We start from the raw sequence: 26438 nt of genomic DNA, 5'->3' as shown, positions 1-26438 counted from the left end.
GAAGCCAGTGAGAGAGATGATAAGATGCACTGAGGATACTCCTGGGTTAGGAAAGCCAAGACGTTGGGTTCTCCTGCCCCCTTCCAGCTTGTGTCCTTCGGCAAGTCACATAATCCCTCTGTCTCTAGGCCTACTAGCTGAGTCAAGCTTTTGCTTGATCAAATCTTACTAAGAATAGGCAAGTCCTAAAATCTGCTGGAATTGAGTTCATGGGAAATGCGATGCTTGCAGAAGGTCAAGAGCCATGCTGGGGAACGTGGTACATGCGGCTTTCTACTGTGGCGAGAAGGCAATGCACTTGGTACCTAATGGCCACTTACCTAATTTCATCAGAAACCGTTCAGATTTTGCATCATCTTGGTGGTGCTAGACTCACGGGAGGATCCTGATTCTATGTAAAAGACAAGCCTGGGAGGGAAGCTGGGGAATAAAACCATTGAATACACGGAGATCTAAATCACCACCACCTCCACCACCACCTCCACCACCACCTCCACCACCACCACCTCCATCACCACCACCACCACCACCACCACCACCACCACCACCACCACCACCACCACCACCACCACCACCACCACCACCACCACCACCATCACCTCCAGCAGCAAGAGAAGCAAGTGTGGCGAAGCCTTCGAGAAGGAATGGCAATAAGTGGAACCTGGTTTCCAGGAATGCCACGTTGTAGTATCTAAAATCACCCTGTTCCCCCAAAAGTTAGGACACCTGGAGCCCACGGCCACTGAGGTGCTTTCAGTGACTAGAAACCCTGTGAGTCACACCCCGTTTAGGTGGCATGCCCGGATGTGGGGTTCTCAAGAGGGTTGGCAAAAGTGAAAAGTTTCTCAACATGCAGCCACCAAAAATTAATTCAAAACCAAACGGATCATGAATCTGAGGTGTCTCTCTGGCAGCCCTTACCAGTATTGCAAATTTCTCCCCTGAAAAGGGGTTGTGAGTGGAAACACTTTCAGCAGCCAGGCCTTCAAGGACAGAGTAGAGGTTTCTGTGACTGTCAGTCTGTACAGGAGCAGACAGCCTTCGCTCTCTCCCACGGAGTGCCTGGTCACTTTGAATGGTCGACTTTGAAGTTAGCAGCCTGACACTCAATCCACGATGGCACTGTGTCTCCTTGGACACCTGGAGCTCTTCCTAACACCCCCTCCCCACACTGTAGTCTATAAACAAGAAGAAAAGCAGTCCATAGAAATGGACCACGACCACACCCCACCCTCCAGGGGGAACAACAATGGAAACCATGGGTGGGGGGCGAGGGAGACAGTGGTCAGTGTGAGGTATGAAAATAAAAATGATTTATAATCTATTGAGGGGTCATGAGGCTGGGTGGGGGAGGGAGGAGCGAAAAGAGGAGCTGATACCACGGGCTTTGCTTTTCATAGAAAGTAACTGTCTAGGAAAAATGATGGCAACATATGTATAAATATACCTGCTACAATTGATGTACGGATTGTAATAAGCATTGTAAGAGGCCCCCAAAATAAAGAAGTGGATCTTGCATGTTCTCAGTTTAACTTGCTGATTTTGGTGGGAAGAGGAGGTGGGTGGCTGCCTCTGTTAGTGAGGGAATAAAGCACCTTGCTGTCCCATTGTGTCTCCGCTTTGTCCATCATGATTTTCTCGTATTTGCACGGTATCCCCCCACCTGTTTCCAGTGCTCTTAGTTAAAGTGCTACTATGAAACTGGAAGTGCTGAATGGAAAGACATGCATAGGTGGTGTGGCGTTTCCCTCCCCAGATGCAAAACAAATGCTGGAACACGAATAATTTCGGTATCCCCCCACCTGTTTCCAGTGCTCTTAGTTAAAGTGCTGCTATAAAACTGGAAGTGCTGAATGGAAAGACACGCATAGGTGGTGTGGCGTTTCCCTCCCCAGATGCAAAACAAATGCTGGAACACGAATAATTTATCGCCATCCTTCCCTAGCCACACGCTGGACAAATTACGCTCTGCAAAAACAGAAAATTAATGTAGAGGGACGTTTTTGCACCATGCTGCTTTTCCAGTGTCTGGCTATATAATTTGTCTGTGGATAAATTATTTAGTTCTGTTAGAAAAGCACATAAAAGGCATCAGTAAAACATGTTTAAAAAAACCCCATATGTTCACATAATCACTTTTTCTCAGATCAAATTTTTTCCCCTCTGATCACATCTGGAAGGACTTTCTGCTTGGTTTATTTGAATTGTTCCAGTTATGTCTCATATAGCATTTTTTAAAAATGTGCTTGATTTTAATTTCACCTGTTTTTTTTTTTTTTAATTAGGATTGTCTTCTTCCTCGAGGTCTTCAACTGATAGAAGAGTAGTTGGGCCCTTGGATAATGTGATTTTAGATGTTGATGCTCATTATGCTGGCAAAATTTTGGGTCTGCAGACACTGATAATTTTCCACCCCATGTTTTGAAAACATTTTCTTTGATCCCAATATTGCTGTATTAAAAAGTGTAAGGCAAGAGGGACTAAGGGAGGACTCTGTTTGTGTCCTGCCATGATACTGCCATCGATTTGGCCTTGACCATTACGGCCTCAGAGTTGTGTGTTCTGTCGAGGAAATCTCTGACTCTGCATCTTTGGAAGCAATTACTTTAGAAAATAAAAGACAGTTTTCATGTTAAAGTATGCAAATTAGGCTTTGATGATTAACTGACATGCATTCAGCCTTCAATATCTTAGGTGTGGAAAAGGATGATTTAAATGTTGAGCGTGGGCAAAATGAATGGGTCGTCACGCATTGTTGGTGAATAATCAATTAGAGAGAAGAGCGCAGGGAAGCTTCTCCAGCTTGTCTGGTAGAACAAAACGAGTGCCTTTTCTTCCTTTTCAGAGAGGATGCCAGGATTTCAAAAAACCAGCCTGATTTTCCTCCTTGCTTAATTGCCTTGACACGAGCATGTAGTGGCTCTTGTGATTTCACTGTCCACAGAGCGGGCGAATGTGTCTGTTGACCAGAGGGTGTGTAAGGAGGAGGGTGATTTGCTTAATGTGACCTGCATTAACATGGACTGTGGGGTGCTCACATTTTGTCTTGACCTCGTGTTCTATTACCTGTGTCGGGGCGAGCAAGGAGGGGACTCCAACTAATAAGGTGGGCCATCGATTCAAACTGTGCCATAGTCCTGCTGGCAAATTAGTCTTCAGTGGGTACCATGTGATAGGAGACCTGTTCCCGGTGCTGCGGTCAGTGGATCACATGTGATTTTTGGTCTTACACACTGATGTTAGCATTGGGACTCTCAATACCCTGCATCTTGATGGCATGTGTTTTTAAAAAAAATCATTTTATTAGGGGCTCATACAACTCTTATCACAATCCATACATACATCAATTGTGTAAAGCACATTTGTACATCCATTGCTCTCATCATTCTCAAAATGTTTGCTCTCCACTTAAGCCCCATGGCTTCTGCTCCTCATTCCCCACCTCCCCGCTCCCCTCTCCCTAATGAACCCTTGATAATTTATAAATTATTATTTTGTCATATCTTGCAGTCTGACATCTCCCTTCACTCACTTTTCTGTTGTCCGTCCCCCAGGGAAGAGGTTATATGTAGATCCTTGTAATTGGTTTCCCCTTTCCAACCCACCCTTCCTCCACCTTCCCAGTATCGCCACTCTCACCACTGATCCTGAAGGAATCATCTGTCCTGGAACCCTGTGTTTCCAGTTCCTATCTGTACCAGTGTGCATCCTCTGGTCTAGCCAGATATGTAAGGTAGAATTGGGATAATGATAGTGGGGGAGGAGGAAGCATTTAGCAACTAGAGGAAAGTTGTATGTTTCATCATTGCTACATTGCACCCAGACTGACTTGTCTCCTCCCCAAGACCCTTCTGTAAGGGGATCTCCAGTGGCTGACAAATGGGCTTTGGGTCTCCACCCCGCACTCCCCCCTCATTCACAATGTTATGATTTTTGTTCTGATGATGCCTGACACCTGATCCCTTGGACACCTCATGATCACACAGGCTGGTGTGCTTCTTCCATGTGGGCTTTGTTGCTTCTGAGCTAGATGGTCGCTTGTTTACCTTCAAGCCTTTAAGACTCCAGGTGCCGTATTTATCTTTTGATAGCCAGGCAACATCAGCTTTCTTCACCATATTTGGTTATGCACCCATTTGTCCCCAGTGATTGTGTCAGGGAGGTGAGAACACAGTGATACGATTTTTGTTCTTTGATGCCTGATAACTGATCTCTTTGGTACCTCGTGATCACGCAGGCTGGTGTGCTTCTTCCATGTGGGCTTTTTTGCTTCAGAGCTAGATGGCCACTTGTTTGCCTTCAAGTCTTTACGACCTCAGACGCTATATCTTTTGATGGCATATGTTTGCGGTGTTGTGTAGTCGTTCCGCCCTCCTACTTAAATAGTGAAGATGCAAAAGTCAGCCTGTGAACAGGTCGCTTTCCTTAGAATTATGGTGATCCCCGGGCAGGTTTGCCACGGTTTCTCATAGGAATTGTAAGGGTTTAGTTTTTCACAATGGGAAGACCAATGATGAATTTCAATGGTTTATAAAGAACTCCATCACTTTCACTAACCAAATTCATAAGATGCTAGTAATGAAAAATAGTGACTCCCCCACCTCCTCTTTGCTCTGATCTCTAAAGTAGATCATCTGACTGGTGCATTGCCATGTTGTGTTTTTACTTGATTATGAGATGCACACTTAGTAGATCTTGCCAAAGCTTCTGGGCCTGGCTGCTGGCACGGTTTTTCTACACTCTTCAAGTTGCCTTCCAGCACTGGCAACTCTTGCCATTCATTTTGCTACTCAGACAACATTGTGGTTCTATTAGCAGAGGCTCAAGCTGCCTCCTGCCTATCTTAGCTCGCTACCCCAATCCTCGTGTCAGATGATCATCTGTCCATTGCCAGAACCCCCAGACAGGCTTGGGCAGTAATTTTATTTGCTTGGTTCAGGCTAGAAACTAACAGAATGGGAGGACATTGAGGAAAGAAGCCTGCATTCAGTAGAAAAGACAGTGACTGCATCTCTCCTGAGTGTGTGTGTGTGTGTGTGTGAGTGTGTGAGTGTGTGTGTGAGTGTGTGTGTGTGAGAGTGTGTGTGTGAGTGTGTGTGTGTGTGAGTGTGTGTGTGAGTGTGTGTGTGAGTGTGTGTGTGTGTGAGTGTGTGTGAGTGTGTGTGTGTGAGTGTGTGTGTGAGTGTGTGTGTGTGTGAGTGTGTGTCCACCTCTCTAGCTATTTCTCCTTTACTTCAGTTAAGGAATCAAAAACATCCTTATTTTTCAGTGCACCATTAACACTGTGTTGTGCTGAAGAGGGTGTTAAGGGAATGAGTGATTATGACCGAAGCCATTGCCTCATCATGTAGAACTTGCTAGCATGTGTATAATGCCGTTGAAGCAAGTTTTGCGATATACAAATTGGCTGCTTGTTTTTCATGTGCATATAGAAGGTCTTCCGACTGAAGACATTCAGAACATTCTGGAGAAGGTTTCCTCCGAATGGAAGACGCTCTCCCAGCGCTTGGAAGACGTGGCAAAAAAGATTCAGCTCCAGGAAGAAATAAACGCCTACTTTCAACAGCTTGATGAGCTTGAAAAGACCCTGATGAAAAAGGAGGAGTGGGTGAAACGAACCCCCTTCTCCGTACCTCCCCAGCAGGGCTTGCCAAGTCTGAAGGACTCGTGCCAGGTACGGAGCCAACTTCTGGCGGCAGGAGAGAAGTCGATGAGTGCCATCCTTACGGAAGGCACTTGTAGCGGGCGCTTTGGGCTCCCTTGTCCTCTGGTGAACCCTCTGGGCCGATGTTCATCTTCTGTGAGTGAGTGACCATCTTTTCTCTTATGTAGTGGGAATTAACCAGCCTCATCGGCCTCCAACCTAAGATTGAAATGCTCTGTGCCAGCTGCTCGGCCCTGACGTCTCATCCCTCCGCGCCAGCTTTTGTCCAGGAGAGCTTGGATGGCTTTCTGGACCGCCACCAAGCTTTGCGACAAGATTTAGAGGATCGGCAGCGGCAGCTAGAGAATGGTGAGCCCTTCCTGCTGGTTTTCTTATTGGCTAATTCAAGTCGCTCTTCTCTCCGGACAGCTTGCCTGGATTTAAAAATTCCTTTCCAAGAGTTACATGACTTGGGATGTGCACCAGCCTCCCTGTTTTCCCCCAAGCCCTCCATTTTTTATCTATTGAAAAAATGATTGATTTTTGTTTCGGTTTCAGAATTTGTTTTTTTAAAAGAATGATTATTTTTGTTCATTTTCAAGGGCCTCCTGACAATTCCTTGAACCCTACTCAGATGTGTTGGGGGCTCTAAACAGATCTCGCCCGCTCTGAACTTATGTTATAGGACAGAGTGACTTTACATGGTGGCCAGTAGCTTTTTTCCCCTTTGATTGGTGGAAGCCAGCTAACCGCATTACTCCTCAGACTCAAAAAATCATTACTTGTTGCTTCCGTCTGCTCCAAATAGTCTAATCTCAAAGAAATGCTATTCCTTCGTTCAGAATCTGAACATTTGGGGTGATTTCTTACTTTTGGAGCAAACCCTTTTTGGAAGGTTTTCTGGTAAAGATTTTGAGAGTTCATTTATGTGTAAGTTTTTTTCTCCTTGGCTATTGCATAAGTTAAGACTTGGTGGTATTATGTAATGCTATGCTAAAAAGATACATTACACATTTAAGCAGACCCTCACTAGATGTCCAGGGCACAGTGGGTTATACACTGGTCTGCTAACTGCCAGGTCAATAGTTTGAAACCACCAGCCGCTCTGGGGGAGAAAAATGAGCCTTTCTACTCCCGTAAAGAGTTTCCGTCTCAGAAACCTGTGTGAACAATTCTGCCCTGACCTATAGGGTTGGTATGAGTCTGAAATGACTTGATGGTAGTGGGTTGTGTTTTGCGGGGTGGGGTGGGGGTGAGCACGTTTCAGTTGGCACTTGTAGATTCTGTGATCACCAGAAGAATCTGTATGTTTGCATATTAAACACATGTGTCCTGCTTCTGCTCTCTGTATTAAGTGGACCGAGAATGTGAAATCAAAGCTTGGGTGTACCTCCTTCTTCACTTGTTGTTAGACAACACACTGTTCTTTTTTATAAAGATCACGGGCAACTTCAACAGTGACTTAACTTGGTTTCTTAACTTTGTGCTTCCGAAGATCTCAATTCCTTTCCCACAACTGTTACTGGCAAATGAGCTTTACACCACTAGCTTACGTCGATATTATCCAGAAAGACTCGGAGCGTGACCATTCTTCGGCATACCGGTCCCCGCCTGACTGAAGTCTTCCTGACTAACGTGCCGCCGCTGCACATGGCAGCTTGAGCTAGTTGTGGGGGTCTGTTTTTCCCTTCTTTCTCGATGGTGCAATCAGAACGGAGGCAATGATGTGAGACAAAAGGGACATTGTAAGTGGCCCCTTCAGGGAGTCCCTTCATCATGCTGAGAGGAAGAAACCTAATCCTGACGTAGGCAGTTTTTCAGAAAGTAACATCTGCGGGAACGAAGTCATTCATGCTCAGACATGCCAATGGCACGATCTATTTCATTAACTACCAGCAACTTTCCTTTCAGTGGTAGGGTCTAAGTAAGGTAATCGGTATCAGAATCCATTCATGGAAGATGAATGGAATCTAAAATAATTTTTGACTCCCAACTTGGTTCTCTCAAATGAGATATTTTTAAACAAACAGAACTGAAGAGCCAACCTGGACGTGAATATTTGGAAACCCTGAAGACACTGAAAGAGAAGCTGAACGACTCAGAGAACAAGGCCCAGGCTTCGCTGAGTGTTTTGAATGAGCTCGCCGAGGTGGAGAAGGTCCTGCGTGAAAAAAAGGTAATGTACACATTTTCAGGCATTTCTTTCTTAAGGACCATTTTTAGGTTCTCACATGACACGATAATTTGAAATGCCTTTTGGGGTACTTTTTAATGGTCACTTTTGGTTAAAATTGGTAATGTAATTTTATTTAATTTGAAGTTAGTTACTTTAATGGCAACCCTTAATGAAAAGAAAGCTAGATTTTAAGTACCTTGTAATTAGAAAAGACATATTTTCTGCTTCTATTTTAATTCTCCAAAAATTCCCAACATGTTTGTGATTTGCTAAAATACCTTTAATAAAATGGAGACTAGTAGTCAAATTGAATGGCAATTAATTTTATGCCGAATAAGATTGCTTCCCTTGTCATTTAGTTAAGTAGCCTCTTGGTTCACATGTTCCATCAGAAAAATAGATAAACCCTTATCACGGCAGGGTTGGCCCTCACTGGTGTGTGGTTCTGGTGCCATTCAGTGTATTCAGTGTATTATGTCTGACTTACACACAGCTCATGAAGGGAAAGCTTTAATTTTTATTTATTTTTTTCTTGAATATTTCACATTCTTTTTGATTTTGTTTTCTTCAATATGTTATCTGTAGGGATGTTCATATGGCTGTATTCCTATAGATGACATAGTTTTGGACATATTTTAAGTTTGAAATAACTCTTCCAGGCCCTTAATGACATTCTTGAGAATCAAAGGCTTGCATTAGACAAACTTGCGGAGGAAACGAAAGCTCTGGAGAAGAACGCGTCTCCCGATGCGGACAACCGCTATCGGCAGGAATTTGACGCTGTTCAAGGCAAGTGGGACAGACTGAAGGCCAGCGTTTCCAAGGACCTGCGTCTGCTTGAGGAGATCACACCCAAGCTCAGGGCTTTTAAGGTAAGTCCAGAGGCCCACGGAAGTTGGAGTTTATTAAAGGATTGGATAGTAATGATCACTATTACTAGTAATGATAACTTCAGGCGTAGTCAGCATTTGAGAATTTTGACCTTCTTTCTTGTCCCATACTGATTACGATTTTAGCGTTAGACTTACAACTTGCTCACCAAAGGAGTCCTTTTGAATGTGCCGGTCTGTGATCTTTCAGAAGAGTATTTTAAGGGGTTCTCCCATGGTGCCTCTGGGCAGGTTAGCCCCAATTTTGGGGTTGTCCATTGAGCATTTGCCATTTATACCGCCTGGAACCCTGGTGGTGAAGTGGTTAAGCTTCGCTGCTGCTAACAGAAAGTTCCACGGTTCCAATCTACCAGCTGATCCCCGGGGGAAAGGTGGGTGCATACGTAGTCCAGCTTTGGGAGTCTTGTGGGCAGTTCTCCTTGGTCGTCCAGGGTTGTCAGAAGTCAACATCTATTCAAGGCACCGACAACAGGGGTTTCCAGCAAGAGTTGCCTAGGTAGTTCAAATAACTGAGTTCTTGAACTTATTTGTTAAGGTTTTGGATAGAAAATCTGAACCAGGCCCTGAGCGGAGAGTGTCTGATTGGGAAAGCATGTAATCCATGGGGCACAACAATTCAGAGACAGGATGCTGTGCTACATCGCAAATTGTCAACAGAGGAAGCTGCGTTAAGGTCCCAGAAGAAAGGGAAAATGTGCAGGCAACAACCCACAAACTGACTGTCGTCGAGTCTCTGCTGATTACACTGACTCCCTGTGGGCTTCCAGACTGTCTAGCTGTTTATGAGAGTAGAGAGCCCAGTCTTTCTCCTGAGGAGCTGCTGTGGGTTTTGACCTGCTGACCATGCGGCTCACTGCCCAGTGCACATCCACCACACCACCAGGGCTCCTGATGTGAGGGCAGATGAGGAGAAAGTGGTCAGTGAAAGATAAAGTCAACTTTTAGCATTTTGCCTGGGAGAAACATGTAGAAACAGTTTCCCAAACAGGTTTTTTTAATGGGAGAGCTCTAGATCAGCGGTTCTCAACCTGTGGGTTGCGACCCCTCTGTGGCTCGAACGACCTTTCACAGGGGTTCCCCAATTCATAGCAGTAGCAAAATTACAGTTATGAAGGAGCAATGAAAATAATTTTATGGTTGGGGGTCCCCACCACATGAGGAACTGTATGAAAGGGTCGCGACACTAGGAAGGTTGAGAACCACTGACATAGATGAACACTTTATTGTCAGTCTCTGTGCAATAACAATGAAAACTGAAAATGGGGTGATTTGTCTTACATGACAGTTTATGATGGAGTTGTCAGAGTGGAACTCTGTCCTTTGTGGGTGTGCATGGGTGTTTCATATGTATCTGAACTTGTGTCAAGAACATTGATAAAAAGTTGAAGAGATTCAAAGTGAAGAGCACTTTTATGGCTGTGATGTTTTGAAAAGCAAGGTCACAGAAGCTGTGGTAGGAGAGGAGTCAGTAGACCCCCGAGATCACGTGGCTGGGAAATCAGACCAGCGAGCACTGAACTTAAGGAGAATCTCTTGGACCCAGGAACCAAAAGACAACACCTGTGGGTGCTTCGCAGACTAAAGATGGATTGGTGTGTGGTGTGTGAAGAGGCAGTGACCCCGAAGCGTAAGCTTCCACTTCAGACTGAGCTCCCAGGAGAACAGCCATTAATAATGGAGAGGAGTGTGCTGTGTGCAACGCAGTATTTTTGACTCGTTGATCGTTGTGGGTGGCTTTACTTTCCTCTCTTTGTCAGCAGGTGTAATTATTTCCATCTTTACAAACCAGACTCACCCGTATGCATGGGTAGCTCTCAAGTTTTTGTTTCGGTCCAAGCACATGATTTGTCAACTGGGGATGGTTTGTCTGTCAGGAGACTCGTGGCAACGTCTCGAGACGGTTCAGTGTAAAAACTGTAGTGAAGGTATACTTACTGAGTAGCGGTTAAAGATATTACAAAACACCTTGCAAAAGGCCCCACTGCCCCAAGAAAGAACGATCTTATCTAAGATGCCCATCGGGCGGTGCTTTGTAAACGCACTGCCTTACTTTTCAGAAGACCGTCATTTGTTTCCAAATGTAAACGTGAGATGGAGCTAGGGAAAAACACAGGTAAACATGATATCCAAAGGTTATATTTACTTCCTGGAAGTGCCTTCCAGAGTCATTTAAATAGGACGTGACTTCAAAAAAATTTGTGGAAAATGCAATGAAAAATATCCACGAGCTTTTGAGGTCCCCTTTAAATATGCACACACTTGTAATATGGAATTTAATTAAGTTCCATATTATGGCTAAATATTTTCTCACTTACTAAAATGAGCCCTGTGATTATCATCATCCGCTTTGAGCTCAATGACATATTGTCACTAAGGCGTTAAATCCAGCTATTGACAGTGGTCAGGTGGTTCACATGTCAAATGTATTTGCACTAAAAACAGCCCACATCAAACACCTGTGTTTGGCCATTCTGAGGGCTTAATTTTTTTGGTTATATATTTGTGATGTTTGATTACTTAATTAATTTCTTCTAAATCATAGAATTGACTTATTTGCCTGAAACCCTGTCTGTGCCATGCTTGTTGCAGCACAGAAAGAAACAGCTGATCGTGATTTATGGGCTAAAGTAAAACATGCATTGGCAAAAATTGACACTTAGCATTTCACTAAGATAAATACATCAGAGTGTTTGTACTGCGCCAACATCTGTCCCTTGCTTCCAGTTTCATTAAATCAGCCACATTTCACACAGTGCAAACGAGTTGTTTGCACACTCAGAAATATAATCTATGTTGTGAATAGGAGGCCCATATGCCAACTCTTCCATACCAGTGTTGTTTCCACTGGATTTATAAATAAGCAATCTGAACAGGGCCAGTTTAAAAAGGGGTGTGTGCCAGTGACACTGGAGAGAAATCTGATTATAGAACTCTTACTTGCAGCCAAGTGCTTACTGGTTCACATCGATAGGAGCTGTGACATTCTGCATAGAGGGATGGAGATGTGGCTCATTGATGGCATCTACGTTCTTGAGTGAGATTTCAGAATCTCATTCTTCCCGAAGCACTGAAACGTCTCTGGAGAGGCTTCCTCAGTCATGAAGCTAGATTTTCTTTGCTCTTTGGGGTCCTGACTACAAGATTATGGACCGTAGCTGTATGGTATTTGTATTGGACAGGGTTCTCTAGAGAGACAAACCAGATTGCTAGTAATTATATATAAATATATTTATAAAGATAGATATATAATTCAAGAAATAAACCATTAAATAATATACAGATAGATAATACAAGAAATTAACAGTTAAATTTTAAAGCAGTGAGACACTAGCAGTCCTTCAAGTTTTGAGAGCTGCCAGGTACCAGTCCCCTTCTGTAGAGAGAGCTGGGCTATTTATACCCAGGCAGCAAACAGCAAGGCAGGTCCCCAACTGTCATCAACTGTCAGTCCCCAGCTCCAGAGATGAACATTCCAATCGTGTGGGCTTAAAGGAACCTCAACTTACAGCGACACAGTCCACAGGCTAGGCATCCCACAGGTAGTGTACCCCTTTAAACTGAGGCACAGAACAACCAAGGTGAGGCTCACCGAGCCATTTATCCCTCTGCCCTTCAGTTAATCCTACTTGTGTTTATCTGCCAGGCTGGCACAATAAACTATAGCAGTATTCCCTAATGATTTGACTTCGTTCGTGAAAAACATTTTTTTAAAAAAGGCTACAGAATAGTTACTCATTTATTTACTTTGGAAGAATTGCTTCTTACTCACAATTCATCTGGAAAACTGTAAAAAAAATAATTTATCCCCCTTCCAAGCTTACTGTTGTTGTTTGGTGCCATTGGGTCAGTTCGAACCCGTAGATACGCTGTACACCGCAGAAGCAAACACTGCCCCTCCCGCGCCATCCTCAGAATGCTCCTGTGCTTGCACCCACCGTGGCAGCCCGGTGCCAGTCCCTCTGGTTCAGTGCCTTCTTTTTCTACACATGGTCGTCTCCATGTACTGCTCTCTCCAGACAGCATGCCCGGTGTCCCACCGTCCTTGCATGTAAGGCGCACTCTGGCCATACTTCTTCCGAAGCAGACTGATCTTCCTTTTGCCAGTCCCTGGTACTTTCCGTATTCTCACCAGCGCCGCATTCCAAGGAATCAATTCTTTTCCTGTCTTCCTTATTCAGCGTCCAACTTGCACGCGCATCGGAGGCAATTGAAAGTACCGCGGCTTGTGTCCTGCGCACCTTAGTCCTCCAAGTAACCGCCTTGCTTTTTAATACAATAACAAGGCCTTTCCCAGCATTCCAATGCTTCCATGACCCTGACTGTGGGTCCACACACACCACCGAGATGAACTCCTCCTTGACAACCTCAATCTTTTCTCTGTTTATCACCACTAGTGGTGAGCATTTTTATTTCCTTTACATTGAGCTGAAATGCATACTTAAGGCTGCAGTATATTTTTTAACTGTTTGTAGGCACATAATCCACATATCATGCAACTCAATAATTCAATCAAATCAAGAAAACATGTGCAATCATTATTACAATCAATTTGAGAACATTTTCTTCTTTCTTGTACTAATTGCTATTATCTCCTCATTGTCCCCCAACATTCATTGCCATTGCCCAACGGAACTATTAATCCAGTTAGTGTCTCCATACACTTGCCTATCATGGATTTCATTACAGAGACACATATCAAAACAAACAAATGGAAGCAACAACAAAAACCCTGACAACTTTCCCAGACTGAAATCCTTGATCTTCATCAGCAAGTGCTCCAAGTTTTCTTCACTTTCAGCAAACAAGGATGTGTTGTATGCTTATTGCACTTTGTTAATAGGCCTTCCTACAAACCTGATACCACCTTTTCCTACACACCATATATATTTGTGTATAAGCTGAAATTTTCAGCATATTTTAATGCCGTTCTCATGGGGAAATTAGGTGCCTTGGCTGATATTTGGGGTGGCTTATACTCGAGTATATATGGTATAATGCAGCTTCTGGGGTTATTTTCTCAGTTTACAGACTGAATATGGTGAGAGGACACAGCCCTTACATGCACCTTTACTGGTTTTAAATTATGCGACGCTTAAATGTTTTGTTCTGTTCTCACAGCTGCCTTTTGATCCATGTACAGGTTCTACATGAGCCCAACTGAGTACTCTGCAATCCCTTATTCTTCTCAAGGCAACCCATCGTTTGTTATAACACACACGGTTGAAAGCCTTTGCACAGTCAACAAAACACAAGTAAATATCTTTCTGGTGTTCTCTGATTTCAGCCAAGATCCAGCAGACATCAGTCATATCCCCTGTTCCATGTCCTCTTTTGAATCTAGCCCGAACCTCTGGCCGCTCCCTGTGAATGTACTGCTGTAGCCATTGTTGGAGGAACTTCAGGAACATGTTATTTGCACAGGATATCATTGATAAGGTTTTGTAATTTACGCAGTCTGTTTGGTCACCTTTATTTGGAATGGGTACAAATATAGATCTCTTCCAGTCCGTTGGCCAGGCAGCTGTCTTCTAAGTTTCTTTGTCTAGACAAGAAAGTGTTTTCATTGCTTTATCAGTTTGTTGAAATATTTCCATTGGTATGCCGTCAAGTCCTGGAGCTTGGTTTTTGGCGAATACTTTCAGTGCGGCTTGGACTTCTCCCTTCAGCACCATTGGTTCTTGCTCACGTGCTGCTACCTCTTGAAATGCTTGAATGTCAGCTAGTTCCTTTTGGTACAGTGACTGTATTCTTTCCCTCTCCTCTTGGCAGTTCCTGCCTCATTCAATATTTTGTCCATGGAATCTTTCACTATTGCAACCGAAGGGCATGTTCAAACTTTTTGGTTTCTAACTAGGTTTGTATTACAATATTTGTCTTTGTTTTCTTGAGATCCCCTTTGAATTCTTCGGTGTAGCTCTTTGACTTCATCAGTTCTTCCATTTGCCTTAGCTACTTTATGATCGAGAGCAAGCTTCAGAGTCTCTTCTGACATCCTCTTTGATCTTTCTTTGCTGTCCTTTTGATACCCTTTTGCTTTCTCTATGTATGGTGTTCTTGATGCCATCAAGTCTTCTGTCATTAGTGTTCAGTGTTCTTGACATTCAGGTGGGATCGATGAGTTTTGGCACTCATGGACTTTTTTCCATTTTCTTCAGCTTCATCCTGAACTTACAGATGAGCACTGATGGTCTCTTCCACAGTTGTCCTCAGGCCTGGTTTTAGCTGCTGATCTTGGGCTTCTTTGTTGTCTCTTCTCATAGATGTAGTCAGTTAGATTTCTCTGTACTCCATCTAAATAAATGCAAGTATGTTGTCATCTTTTGTGTTGACGAAAAAAGGTATTTGTGATGAAGTCCTTAGTCTTGCAAAATACTGTCATGTAATTTCCAGCTTCCTTTCAGTCACCAAGACCATATTTTATAACTGTTGGCCCTTCTGTTTCCAACTTTGGCATTCCAATTGGCAATCATTATCAATGCATCTTGATTACATGTTTGATCGTTTTCCGACTGAAGACAGTGGTAGAATTTTCTCATTTCTGAATCTCTAGCTTACCTGGCTGGGGCATGAATTTGAAGAATAGCTGTAGTGTTTGCATTTGCTTGTATTCGAATAGACATTATCCAACACAGACAGAATTGTACTTCAAGATAAATCTTGAAAGGTCCTTTTTCGACAACGAATGCAACAACATTCTTATTGTGTCATTCCAAGTCTCATAAACTCTAAGAATTTATCATTAAAAATGGCCAATACCAGTCCGTTTCAGCTGCTTTGTGCCTAAAATGTGGATCCTTATTTATTCCATTTTCATAGATTCAGACTGTATATTCCAAGTTACCATTATTGCTGTTTAGAGCGGTTTCTTCTCATTTTGAGTCTTGGCCCACCAGCAAAAGCAGCTCTTGCAGGCTCTATTACATCAAAGTCATTAGGATCCACTTAGTTTGAGAAGGCAGCTCTTCCTGCCTTTCAACCAGAGACGCTTGTCTTCTGGCGTTATTTTTGGCAGCGCTTTGCTTCTATTCATGAGGTTTTAGGAACTGAAAAGGTTTTTAGTGGACAATTCATCTGAACTTCAGAGCCTACTCCTTCTTTGTAGTCTGTTCTTCATCTGGAAGCTCTGCTGAAACCGCTTCACTTTGCGTGGCCCCACTCGTTTTTGAAGGTGCTCGGGTGGTTATATGTTGGGTTGCTGACTCAGTGGTTTGAAACCAGCAGTCACTCCATAGGAGAAAGGCCGGACTTTCTCCTCCTGTAAACAGTTGCCATCTCAGAAACTCACAGAGGCAGTTCACCCCTGTCCTACAGAGTCGCTATGAATCCATATCGGGTCAGTGGTAGTGAGTTTGGTTTTGTTTGGGGCTGGTGTTTTCCCAGCATTACAGTAACACACGGTGTACAGTGTTTGGGGCTGGTGTTTGAAATACTGTTATCCAATGTGTTAACTACCTGAAAGGAGGCCCACACTGCCTTTTTTCATAGTTTTTTTTGCTATATAATTCACAGATCATACAATTTAATATTTCAGTCATACTAAGAAGCATCGTGTAGTCATCACCACTGTCAAATTCAGAACATTTTCTTTTGAGTACGCATTGTTGTTAGCTCCCCTAATAATGTATACATTTCAATTGTGTTTGATTAAAAATCATCTTATTGGGGTCTCATACAGCTTGTCACGATACATGCATCCATTCATTGTGTCAAGCACATTTGTACAGTTGTTGCCGTCATCACAGTTGTGCTTGTTTTTAAGTTATGTGACCCACTAGGTTTTGGATTCACTATCAATTTATAATGTTTCTTAGGAACAGAAGTTTTCACATGTAGACTGAACATCACAGGTCTCTGACCTTCCCAAGCAGGGCAGGGGCTTCACTGATGTAATACTGGCATAATATTGGGTAACCAGTTGGGCCAGGTGTTGGTCTGGGTGGACTAGAGAAATAAATTCATAGACACTCATGTGTATAAGAAAGAGCATTATATAAGAGTTATTGTACATTAAGAAAACATCTCAGCCCAGTCCAGATCAAGTTCACAAATCCGATATTAGCCCGTTTGTCCAATACCAATCTATAAAGTCCTCTTCAGACTCACAAAACACATGCAATGATACAAATATACGAAGATCACAGGCCAGTGGGTGGGAAGTCTTATGGATCCAGTGGCATTGTAATCATCTCAGCGCTGGCAGGGCTCCTCAGCTGCAATGTTTCCCAGGGAGTGAGCAGAGAGAGAGTGTGTCTTCTGCCTCCAAGGAAGAATACAGGAGGTAACAGAGGCCTCAATGGCTGTGACTTGATTGACAGGCTAGATTTCACCCCTTCACTCTTTTTTTTTTTTAAAACATTTTATTGGGGCTGATACAATTCTTTTCACAGTTAATACATATACATACATCAATTGTATAAAGCACATCTGTACAGTCTTTGCCCTAATCATTTTTTTCTCTTTTCTTCTTTTACATTTTATTAGGGACTCAAACAACTCTTACCACAATCCATACATATACATACATCAATTGTATAAAGCACATCCATACATTCCCTGCCCCAATCATTCTCAAGGGATTTGCTCTCCACTTAAGCCCCTTGCATCAGGTCCTCTTTTCCCCCCCCCTCCCCTTTCCCCCCTCCCTCATATGCCCTTGGTAATTTATACCTCGTTATTTTGTCATATCTTGCCCTACCCGGGGTCTCCCTTCCCCCCTTCTCTGCTGTCCCTCTCCCAGGGAAGAGGTCACATGTGGATCCTTGTAATCAGTTCCCCCTTTCCAACCCACTCACCCTCCACTCTCCCAGCATCGTCCCTCACACCCTTGGTCCTGAAGGTATCATCCACCCTGGATTCCCTGTACCTCCACCCCTCATATGTACCAGTGTACAGCCTCTGTCCTATCCAGCCCTGCAAGGTAGAATTCGGATCATGGTAGCTGGGGGGAGGAAGCATCCAGGATCTGGGGGAAAGCTGTGTTCTTCATCGATACTACCTCACACCCTAATTAACCCATCTCCTCTCCTAAGCCCCTCTATGAGGGGATCTCCATTGGCCGACACTTGGGCCTTGGGTCTCCACTCTGCACTTCCCCCTTCATTTAATATAATATATATACACATACATATATACATATACACATATATACACATACATACACACACTTATATCTTTTTTTTTTTTTTTTGCATGATGCCTTATATCTGGTCCCTTGGGCACCTCGTGATCGCACTGGCCGGTGTGCTTCTTCCATGTGGGCTTATTTGCTTCTGAGCTAGATGGCCGCTTGTTCACCTTCAAGCCTTTAAGACCCCAGACACTATCTCTTTTGATAGCCGGGCACCATCAGCTTTCTTCACCACATTTGCTTGTGCACCCATTTGTCTTCAGCGATCCTATCATGGAGGTGTGCAGTCAATGATATGATTTTTTGTTCTTTGATGCCTGGTAACTGATCCCTTTGGGACCACTCGATCACACAGGCTGGTGTGTTCTTCCATGTGGACTTTGTTGCTTCTGAGCTAGATGGCCGCTTGTTTATCTTCAAGCCTTTAAGACCCCAGTCACTATCTCTTTTGATAGCCGGGCACCATCAGCTTTCTTCACCACATTTACTTGTTCACCCATTTTGGCTCCAGCTGTTGTGTCGGGAGAGTGAGCATCATAGAGTTCCAATTTAATAAAAGAAGGTATTCATGCATAGAGGGAGTGTTTGAGTAGAGGCCCAAGGTCCTTCCGCCACCTTAATACTTGACCTATAAATATAGAAACAAAGATCTATTTCCCCAACCTCCTATATATATTTGCATGTACATGTCTTTGTCTAGACCTCCATGAATGCCCTTTGACTCCTAGCTCTTTCCTCCATCTCCCTTGACCTTCCTCCTGCCCTACTACCATGCTTCATCGCCACCTGGGCTAGAGTATACCTCTTCTCTAAGCAACCTTACCCTTGATCATTTCCCACCAGGCCTGCCACTCCACCTTCTCTACCATTTTCACCCCTTCACTCTTAACCCTCTCAAATTGACAAATGATTCTATAACTACCAGAGACCGCTAACTTCAACAATAGTCCACAGTTTGATCCTATCAATTGTTGCCTGGTGGGAAGAAAGCCATGTCAGGCTTCAAGTTAGTTAGGGTTTGGGGGTATAATGTGCACCTTCTAGGCAGGACACCTGGGTTCAGCTGTTGGCTAGCTGTTCGGAGCAGCCACTGTAGAGTGTCATTGCGTGTGTGGCTGTGGTACTGAACAAGGTTCAGTGGGGCTTGCAGAGCATGATCTGTTAGGTAGAAAGGCCTTGTGATGTGCTTCTGAAAAAGTAGCCATGGAAACATCCTGCGGATTACAACAGTCTGATCCTCTTGTAAGAGCCTTGAGTTGAGGGTAGTCTCAATAGCAGCCACCTCCACCACCACCTCTACCTTCACCACCTCCACCTCCACCACCACCACCTCCACCTCCACCACCACCACCTCCACCACCACCTCCACCTCCACCACCACCACCACCACCTCCACCACCACCTCCACCACCACCTCCACCACCACCTCTACCTCCACCTCTACCTCCACCTCCACCATCACCACCACCTCCACCTCCACCACCACCACCACCACCTCCACCTCCACCTCCACCTCCACTATCTCCACCACCACCACCACCACCACCACCTCCACAACCACCACCACCACCACCACCACCACCTCCAGCACCACCACCACCTCCACCACCACCACCACCACCGCCTCCACCACCACCACCTCCACAACCACCACCACCACCTCCACCACCACCACCTCCACCTCCACTTCCACCACCACCTCCACCTCCACCTCCACCACCACCTCCACCACCTCCACCACCACCTCCACCTCCACCACCACCTCCACCACCACCTCCACCACCACTACCACCACCACCACCACCACCACCACCACCACCACCACCACCACCACCACCTCCACCTCCACCTCCACCGCCACCGCCTCCACCACCACCGCCACCACCACCACCTCCACCACCACCTCCACCTCCACCACCTCCACCTCCACCACCACCTCCACCTCCACCACCTCCACCTCCACCACCACCACCACCTCCACCACCTCCACCTCCACCTCCACCACCTCCACCACCACCTCCACCTCCACCACCATCTCCACCTCCACCACCACCTCCACCTCCACCACCACCACCTCCACCACCACCTCCACCTCCACTATCTCCACCACCACCACCTCCACCACCACCACCATCACCAATACCATTGATGATGTTCGATCTCCCTCACTGCCAAACCCACAGATGAAATTATTTTTTTCTCTGTGATTTCATGATGTTTGTTTCTACCTTCACAATGACCCCTACTCAAATGAACTTTCATGACCATTTGGCTGCCTTCGCCAAGGCAGAAGCTCTGTGAGGACATGAGCCCTGTGCGCACACAGCAAGGCAGTGGTCATGATTGCTTTGGAGTTGAAGTAAGGACGCACCCATTCTGATGCGTCTAACACGCATGGATCTTTGTGTAAGGGGCGTCCCCTGGCTAGTCACACCCCTTCAGTTGCTGTCAGCGCCACCCACAGACTAGCCCAGTCCCAGAGAGGGTGTGGAGTGGGAGGGTGTGCTCTGCTTCAGACTCACGATGTAGATTTGAAATGACATTTGAAAAGCACCGTAGGGTAAATATGCAAGAGTCAATACTGTCTGAGTTTCCTACATTCTGGCTGATTGAATGATTCTCTTTTGGACTGAAATCTTTTGATTGCTATAATTACCTCATTTTGTCTGTGTTTCACTATAGCGAAAGGACTACGGCACATGAGGGTGCATATTAGTCTCAGATCGTACAGGGGAGCGGCAGTGTGGCTGCTGGTTTCCTTCCTCAGTAAGAGAGTGCTTTAAGTTTAATGAAGATTATGAAACAGGGAAAATGGGAGCCAGGCCGCCTGAAGATACCGCCTTCATTCCGTTGTCACCGCTCATCTGACATATCTTGTTTGGAAATTGTGGGTTCCTTCAGAACAGCTTAAAAGCTTTGGGAGACAGGCCAAATGAAATGTCAAGAATTTCGCTGTCAACGGTCCAGGGAGTAGGTAGTTGTGCACCTTGGAATTTTATCGTCTGCAATTCCGAGTTACCCTGTTTCACCTTAAACTTAGCACCCCCCCCCCACTCCCACCCCCCGACCGGGCTCAGAGAGGGGCTTGGGTAAAGGTGCGGCCTGGCTTGGGTAAAGGACCTTTTTTTGTGACCTTGCATTCCGTGCTTTTGACCCCGGAGCAGGTGCTGTCCATTAAGCCAGCGTCTGGAGCATTGCTTTCCAGCAGCGATTGTCAGCATGGGATGTCGTCCCTTCCAAACGAGACATTTCCATCCTTCTCTTGTCAAAAAGAGCAGATGAGGTGTTTCATATTGAGAGTCTGAGACCTAAATGCAAGCAAGACACGACTGCCTTGGGTGATTGGTTCATAGTGTTCTTTTCTTTGCATGTGAAATACTGCTAGCTCCCTACTCTCGAAATTTCCTAGTACGGCTCCTAAAATGTATGCATATGCTCATATTCTTATATAGGGACATTATGTAGGCACACATGTACAGGCACATGTATACACGAGAGCCTTTCCATTTGCCAAGTGGACAGACTTGGAGAAAATGAAAAGCTTGCTATTATTTTTCTTATTACTATTACTATTTTTCAGGAATGGTATATCATTCCTGTTGGCCTTTGGTTGGGCTCTCTACAGAAACAAAACCAGCGAGTGAGTTAGAAAAAGATTGATATTAAGAAAGTGGCTCACATTTGTCCTTAGAAGCATCAGGAAAACTTAGAGGCTTATGACTGTGGATTAGAAACTCGCAGGCGCCCCAGCCGCGCGGGTTTAAGTGGAAAGAGAAATGCTGGTTTCACACGTTCTTTGCTGTGAGAAGGACTTAGTGACGGGCAGTCTCTCTGTGTTTTTAAAAAGCACAAGAAAGCTCGGATCGGCTACAGTAGTTTGAGACAGCATTGACCTTCCAAGTAAGGAAGAGCTACTGTCGGGGAGAGGCGCAGACTTCCCCACGGATCTCAGGGCCTGAAGCTGCCGTCCCTCTGCTGGGGTGGCTCCACAGAGCCCACGCACGCAGGATGCTGCGTGACTCTACTTCTAGAGCCGGTTTAACCTGTGCCTCTTCCCTCATTGGATTGGCTGCTCCGTGTGTGCAGGCCTCGTGAGACGCCCGCAGCAGGCGCTCTTTCCAACAGTGATGGTTCTGCACCTACTCCCTTCGACGCTCATGTTGTAGAGCTCGCACTGGTGCCAGCCGACACCTGAGCAAACGTACGCACAGGGCTACTTGTTCCCGGGGGCTTCTTAGGAAAGGGAAAACGGGAACTTGGAAGAGAGTGTGCTTTTTGTGGGGGTTGATCTTTGCAATACAAAGAAAAGGCTTTTGTTTCGTGCCGCTCTTAGGAAATAACACACACTGTCCATTGCATGCCTGCTCTGTGCCAGGCCCTTCCCAAACAGGAGCTCTGGTTTCACGAGAAGAGGGCAGGGGCATGCTCCTTAGCATTATCCCATTCTCTGGCTGGCCGTTGAGGCTTCAAGACAAGAGAGTAGTTACCAAAGCCGGTGCCTCGTAAGGTGCAAATGTAAGCATTAGGTTGCTAAGCACAAGGTTGCTCGTTCGAAACTACCAGTCACTTCTCAGAAGGAAGATGGGGCTGTCTGCTCCAATAATGATCTCCAACCTTAGAAAACCCAGATAGCTCCTCCGTAAATCAGAACTGATGGATTGAACTGGCTTTAGCAAGGTGTGGACCTTGGTAGGGCAACCCCATCATGGGACCCACTGCCTCTTAAAACTCATTATGGTCAGAATCTGCAGGATTTCTTCTCATGAAAATGGAGGATTCTCAGACCCTGTCTGTCGCTTTGGCTAATACTGGGATGATTGCGTACTCTCCGTCGCCTGGGGCTGTGTTTTGCTGGCTTCTCATTTTTTGAAGCCCCCCTGCTGTGTTAAAGAGAGAGAGACTGAAGAAGCAAGTGTGATCTGTTCTGTGTGGGTCTGTTATGGGTCTGAGATAGGGAAGGAGGGAGGGAGGGAGGAAGAGCTTGAAGGCAACTTCTCTTCTTTACTAGTGGCAGGCCCCGGGTGATGCTTACACTGCCCGCGAACCTAGAACTTGGCATTTTGAACCCACCCTCAGGGCTGTGTTAGGAATCCTTGACAATCTGCTTCTGAAAAAGATCACCTCCCCCCCACCCCCCCCCAAAAAAAAAGTCCAACGGAGCAACTCTGGTCCGTCACCCCGGGTTGCCGAGAATGAGAAACGGTCCCACAGCAACTGGCAGGGGCTCGCGTGGGTTGATGATTGGAGGAGTTAAGGCTTTCTCCACACACTCAAGGTTGATTTGATTTGAAATTGTCCACATTTCCATCCTGAAACAGAATGTGTCTATGTGAACTTTGAAAAACCCTTGCTCAAGGAGATGATCCATTTTCAAGATTCAAAACTCACTTCAAATTGCCCAGCCATATAGTAGTAATTTGCCTGGAGTCTTTAAAAGTTCACAATGGATTTTGAGGGTGCGAGAATCTGGGACAGTGTGTTAGACAGGTTCTCTGGAGAAGCAAAATCAGGACACCTGTGATTTTATAGATGATATCTATCTATCTATCTATCTATCTATCTATCTATCTATCTATCTATCTATCTATCTATCTATATTGATATATACAACCCAAGAAATAAACAGCTAATCACAGAGCAGTACAAAGGGTCCAGTTCAATTCACTTCCGCAAGACAGTCAATATACTGGCAGTCCTTCAACTCATGGGGGCTGCTGAGTACAAGTCAAGGAAGCAGACAGCCGAGTCTTCTTTAGAGCAACACAGCAGTCCGGTCACAGGCAGCAAGCAGCAGGGCAGGTCACCAACAGCCAGTTAGATGACAGCGTCCAACAGTCCCCAGCTCAAGTGATGTGTACATCGGCAGTGTGGTGAAGCATGTCTCAAAGGAACTTCAAACTATAGTGACATGGTCCACAGGTTGGGTGCCCCACCAGTAGTGTGGCTTACAAGTTGAGGCAGAGAACTAGTTAAGGCAGCTCCACACTGGTCTGATCATCAGAGAGCAAGGGGCAGAAAGGGGAGGCTTGCCAAGCCATTTATCTCTTTGCCCTTCAATTAAACCGGGATCTTATTAATCCCACGTGTGTTTATTGGCCAGGTTGGCACAATACACCTGCCTATCTCAGACAGCAAGGCAGAGGAAGCCTAACAAACTCACTGCCCCTTTAGGGCAGGCCATTAATCATTTTGGGACCAGACTGTCACATCTGTCTCTCTCCCAGAGCTGCTAGTGGCTTTGAATTTATGACTTTTGGGTTAGGAGCTGAATGGTTACCCACTGCCATCAGGACTTCTGAAGTTGGATGAGCCGCTTTTAAAAGTCCTTCATATTTTCTGATCCTTAAGAGATCTGCTCATACTTTTTTTCCTCACTCCAAAGGACTTCCATGTCTCTGGGCACCCTACCCCAGTCTGCCTTCAGCTACAGTGTGTCTTCCCAGGAAGCCTTCCATGAAGGGATCGTTGATGGCTGGGACAAATACGGAAGTGGAGGCAGGCAACCAGTCAAAAATCCATATGCCTAGCATGGACCTCTGAAGATAGGCCAGAGGCCACAGGCTAGCGAGTAAGACACACGAGATGAGTGTACCATGTGGGTCGAAGGGACTAAGGAAGATAAAGAAGGCCTGGGAACGAATGGTATAATATGAATTGAGGAGACAGGAAGACATTACTATATCAGCTCATTTTGTTTTCCATCAGAGGATGGCTCTCAGAGCATCGGGTGTGTATTAGGGCCTGAGCTGTGGATCTGATTTGAACACTGTTCAAATCTACCAGAATACTAGTTCTCCAAGGCCACAGTCATAAGTTACAGTCGCCCCAATTACCATCGGAATTCTCCTACCCAGGATCGCAGGGCTACTAAATGCAGTTTATTTGTGAGAAATTATCAGGAAAAAAATGGAGATGGGTGAATGCTGTAATTAAGAAGAAATGTTGGTTCCAAATGCGAAAGGCTTTTCAATATGAGCTTAATGTTAGTTCTTGGCAAAACTGCAAAAGCAGTCACTGAACAAAGATCACATATGTACTTAGGAAAGAATGTGGTAGTCCCCCAGAACCAACATCGATACTACTAATGAGCTTTCAACTACTGCTTTCTTGTACTTAGCTTTAGGAATGGGAGGGATACTAGGGTATGTGCTAAGTCTACTCTTAGAATGAGAGAAAGGTGAGGCTTTCTACTCCTTTAATGATTTACAGCCTCAGAAAGCCACACGGGTAGTTCAACTTTGTCCTGTAGGGTCACTATGAATCCGAATTGACTTGAAAGCAATAAGTTTATTTCTGTATCCTCACCTCTGAGGAGGAGATCACAGTATAGCTCATTTAGCCCAAATAATACTCCCAAATGAATATCTTGGCGAGTCTTCATTTCAGAAAAGTAGTTGAGAGAATCTCTTACAAACACAGTTATAAGAAGGGGAGAGGGAGAACCCAACAACACTGATGTCAGATATGTAGAGCCCCATATTTTGGAGGCCCAAAGTTTGTTGACTCATCAGTATCACTGTGCCCTCATGAGAGGAGCATGCGGGAAGATAAGGTATGTACTGTTAGGAACCTTGATCTTCACCTGGACAAGTCCCAAACCCAACCAGGAACCCCAATAGAATAGGGGTGCCCCTTGTTTTGAAGGATACCTCTTGGTCAGATTTGCGGATAAGAGAAAGCTGGAAAGAATAGCTAGAAATGAAGTAGAGAGATTAAAAGTTTGATTTATTTTGTTGGCTTGTTGTTATGTTCCTAACTAACATTGTCAACAAGGGAAAACGTACTGTTTATAAATGTCAAGTCCTGCATTCAGTACAGAAGCTAATTAAGCTCTCAGGGAGGGGAAATGTAATTTTGAGGCGCTTACAATGGGCATGCTGGAGCCGTAGCTAACAATGTAAGTGTGAAGGATGCATCTACAAAGAAAAAAAGAAACAGAAATCTAACCGACAGAAAAATAAAACTCAAATATCGCTTTAGATGGTACTGTTGTCAATGTCATTGGATTACTTCAGACTCGTATCCACCCTATGTAGCAAATGAATGGTGTCCAGTCTGGTCCAGTCCTTGTAACAGTATTTGCGTTCTAGCTCATTGCAACCACGGTGTCAACCCATCTTGCTTATCACTGACCCTCTCATTTTTGTTAATAAATCATTTTATTGGGGCTCATACAACTCTTATCACAATCCATACATACATCGATTGAGTAAAGCACCCTTATACATTCGTTGCCCTCGTCATTCTCAAAATTCGCCTCCACTTGGGTTCCTGGAATCATCTCCTTTTCCTTTTTCTCCCTCCTCCTTCCTTCCCGCTCCCCCCTCCCTCATGAACCCTTAATAGTTTATAACTTATTATTTTATCTTATCTTACACTGCCTGGCATCTCCCCTCACCCACCTTCCTGTTGCCCATCCCCCAGAGTGGAGGTTACATCCCCGGAGATCGGTTCTCCCTTTCTACACCCCTTTCCCTCCCGGTGTCACCACTCTCACCGCTGGTCCTGAGGGGTTCATCCGTCCTAGATTCCCTGTGTTTCCAGATCCCCACTGCACCACTGTACATCCTCTGCCGACCCTCTAATTTACCGAGCATGATG

At 45.1% G+C, this 26438-nt stretch overlaps 1 protein-coding gene across 5 annotated transcripts in view; it reads left to right on the top strand.

Moving 5' to 3' along the window:
* UTRN (utrophin) overlaps positions 1–26438 on the top strand; it is a 593146-nt gene that overhangs the window by 181771 nt on the left and 384937 nt on the right. For all 5 annotated transcript variants that reach the window (XM_075554433.1, XM_075554432.1, XM_075554428.1 and 2 more), the window contains exons 20-23: positions 5433–5674; positions 5833–6013; positions 7675–7820; positions 8480–8692. In XM_075554433.1, coding sequence (XP_075410548.1) covers positions 5433–5674; positions 5833–6013; positions 7675–7820; positions 8480–8692 — 782 coding nt within the window. The remainder of the gene's footprint in view (positions 1–5432; positions 5675–5832; positions 6014–7674; positions 7821–8479; positions 8693–26438) is intronic.

This window comes from Tenrec ecaudatus, chromosome 7 (assembly GCF_050624435.1).
Source record: "Tenrec ecaudatus isolate mTenEca1 chromosome 7, mTenEca1.hap1, whole genome shotgun sequence".
NCBI lineage: Eukaryota > Metazoa > Chordata > Mammalia > Afrosoricida > Tenrecidae > Tenrec > Tenrec ecaudatus.
This window is presented reverse-complemented; position numbering and strand designations above follow the sequence as displayed.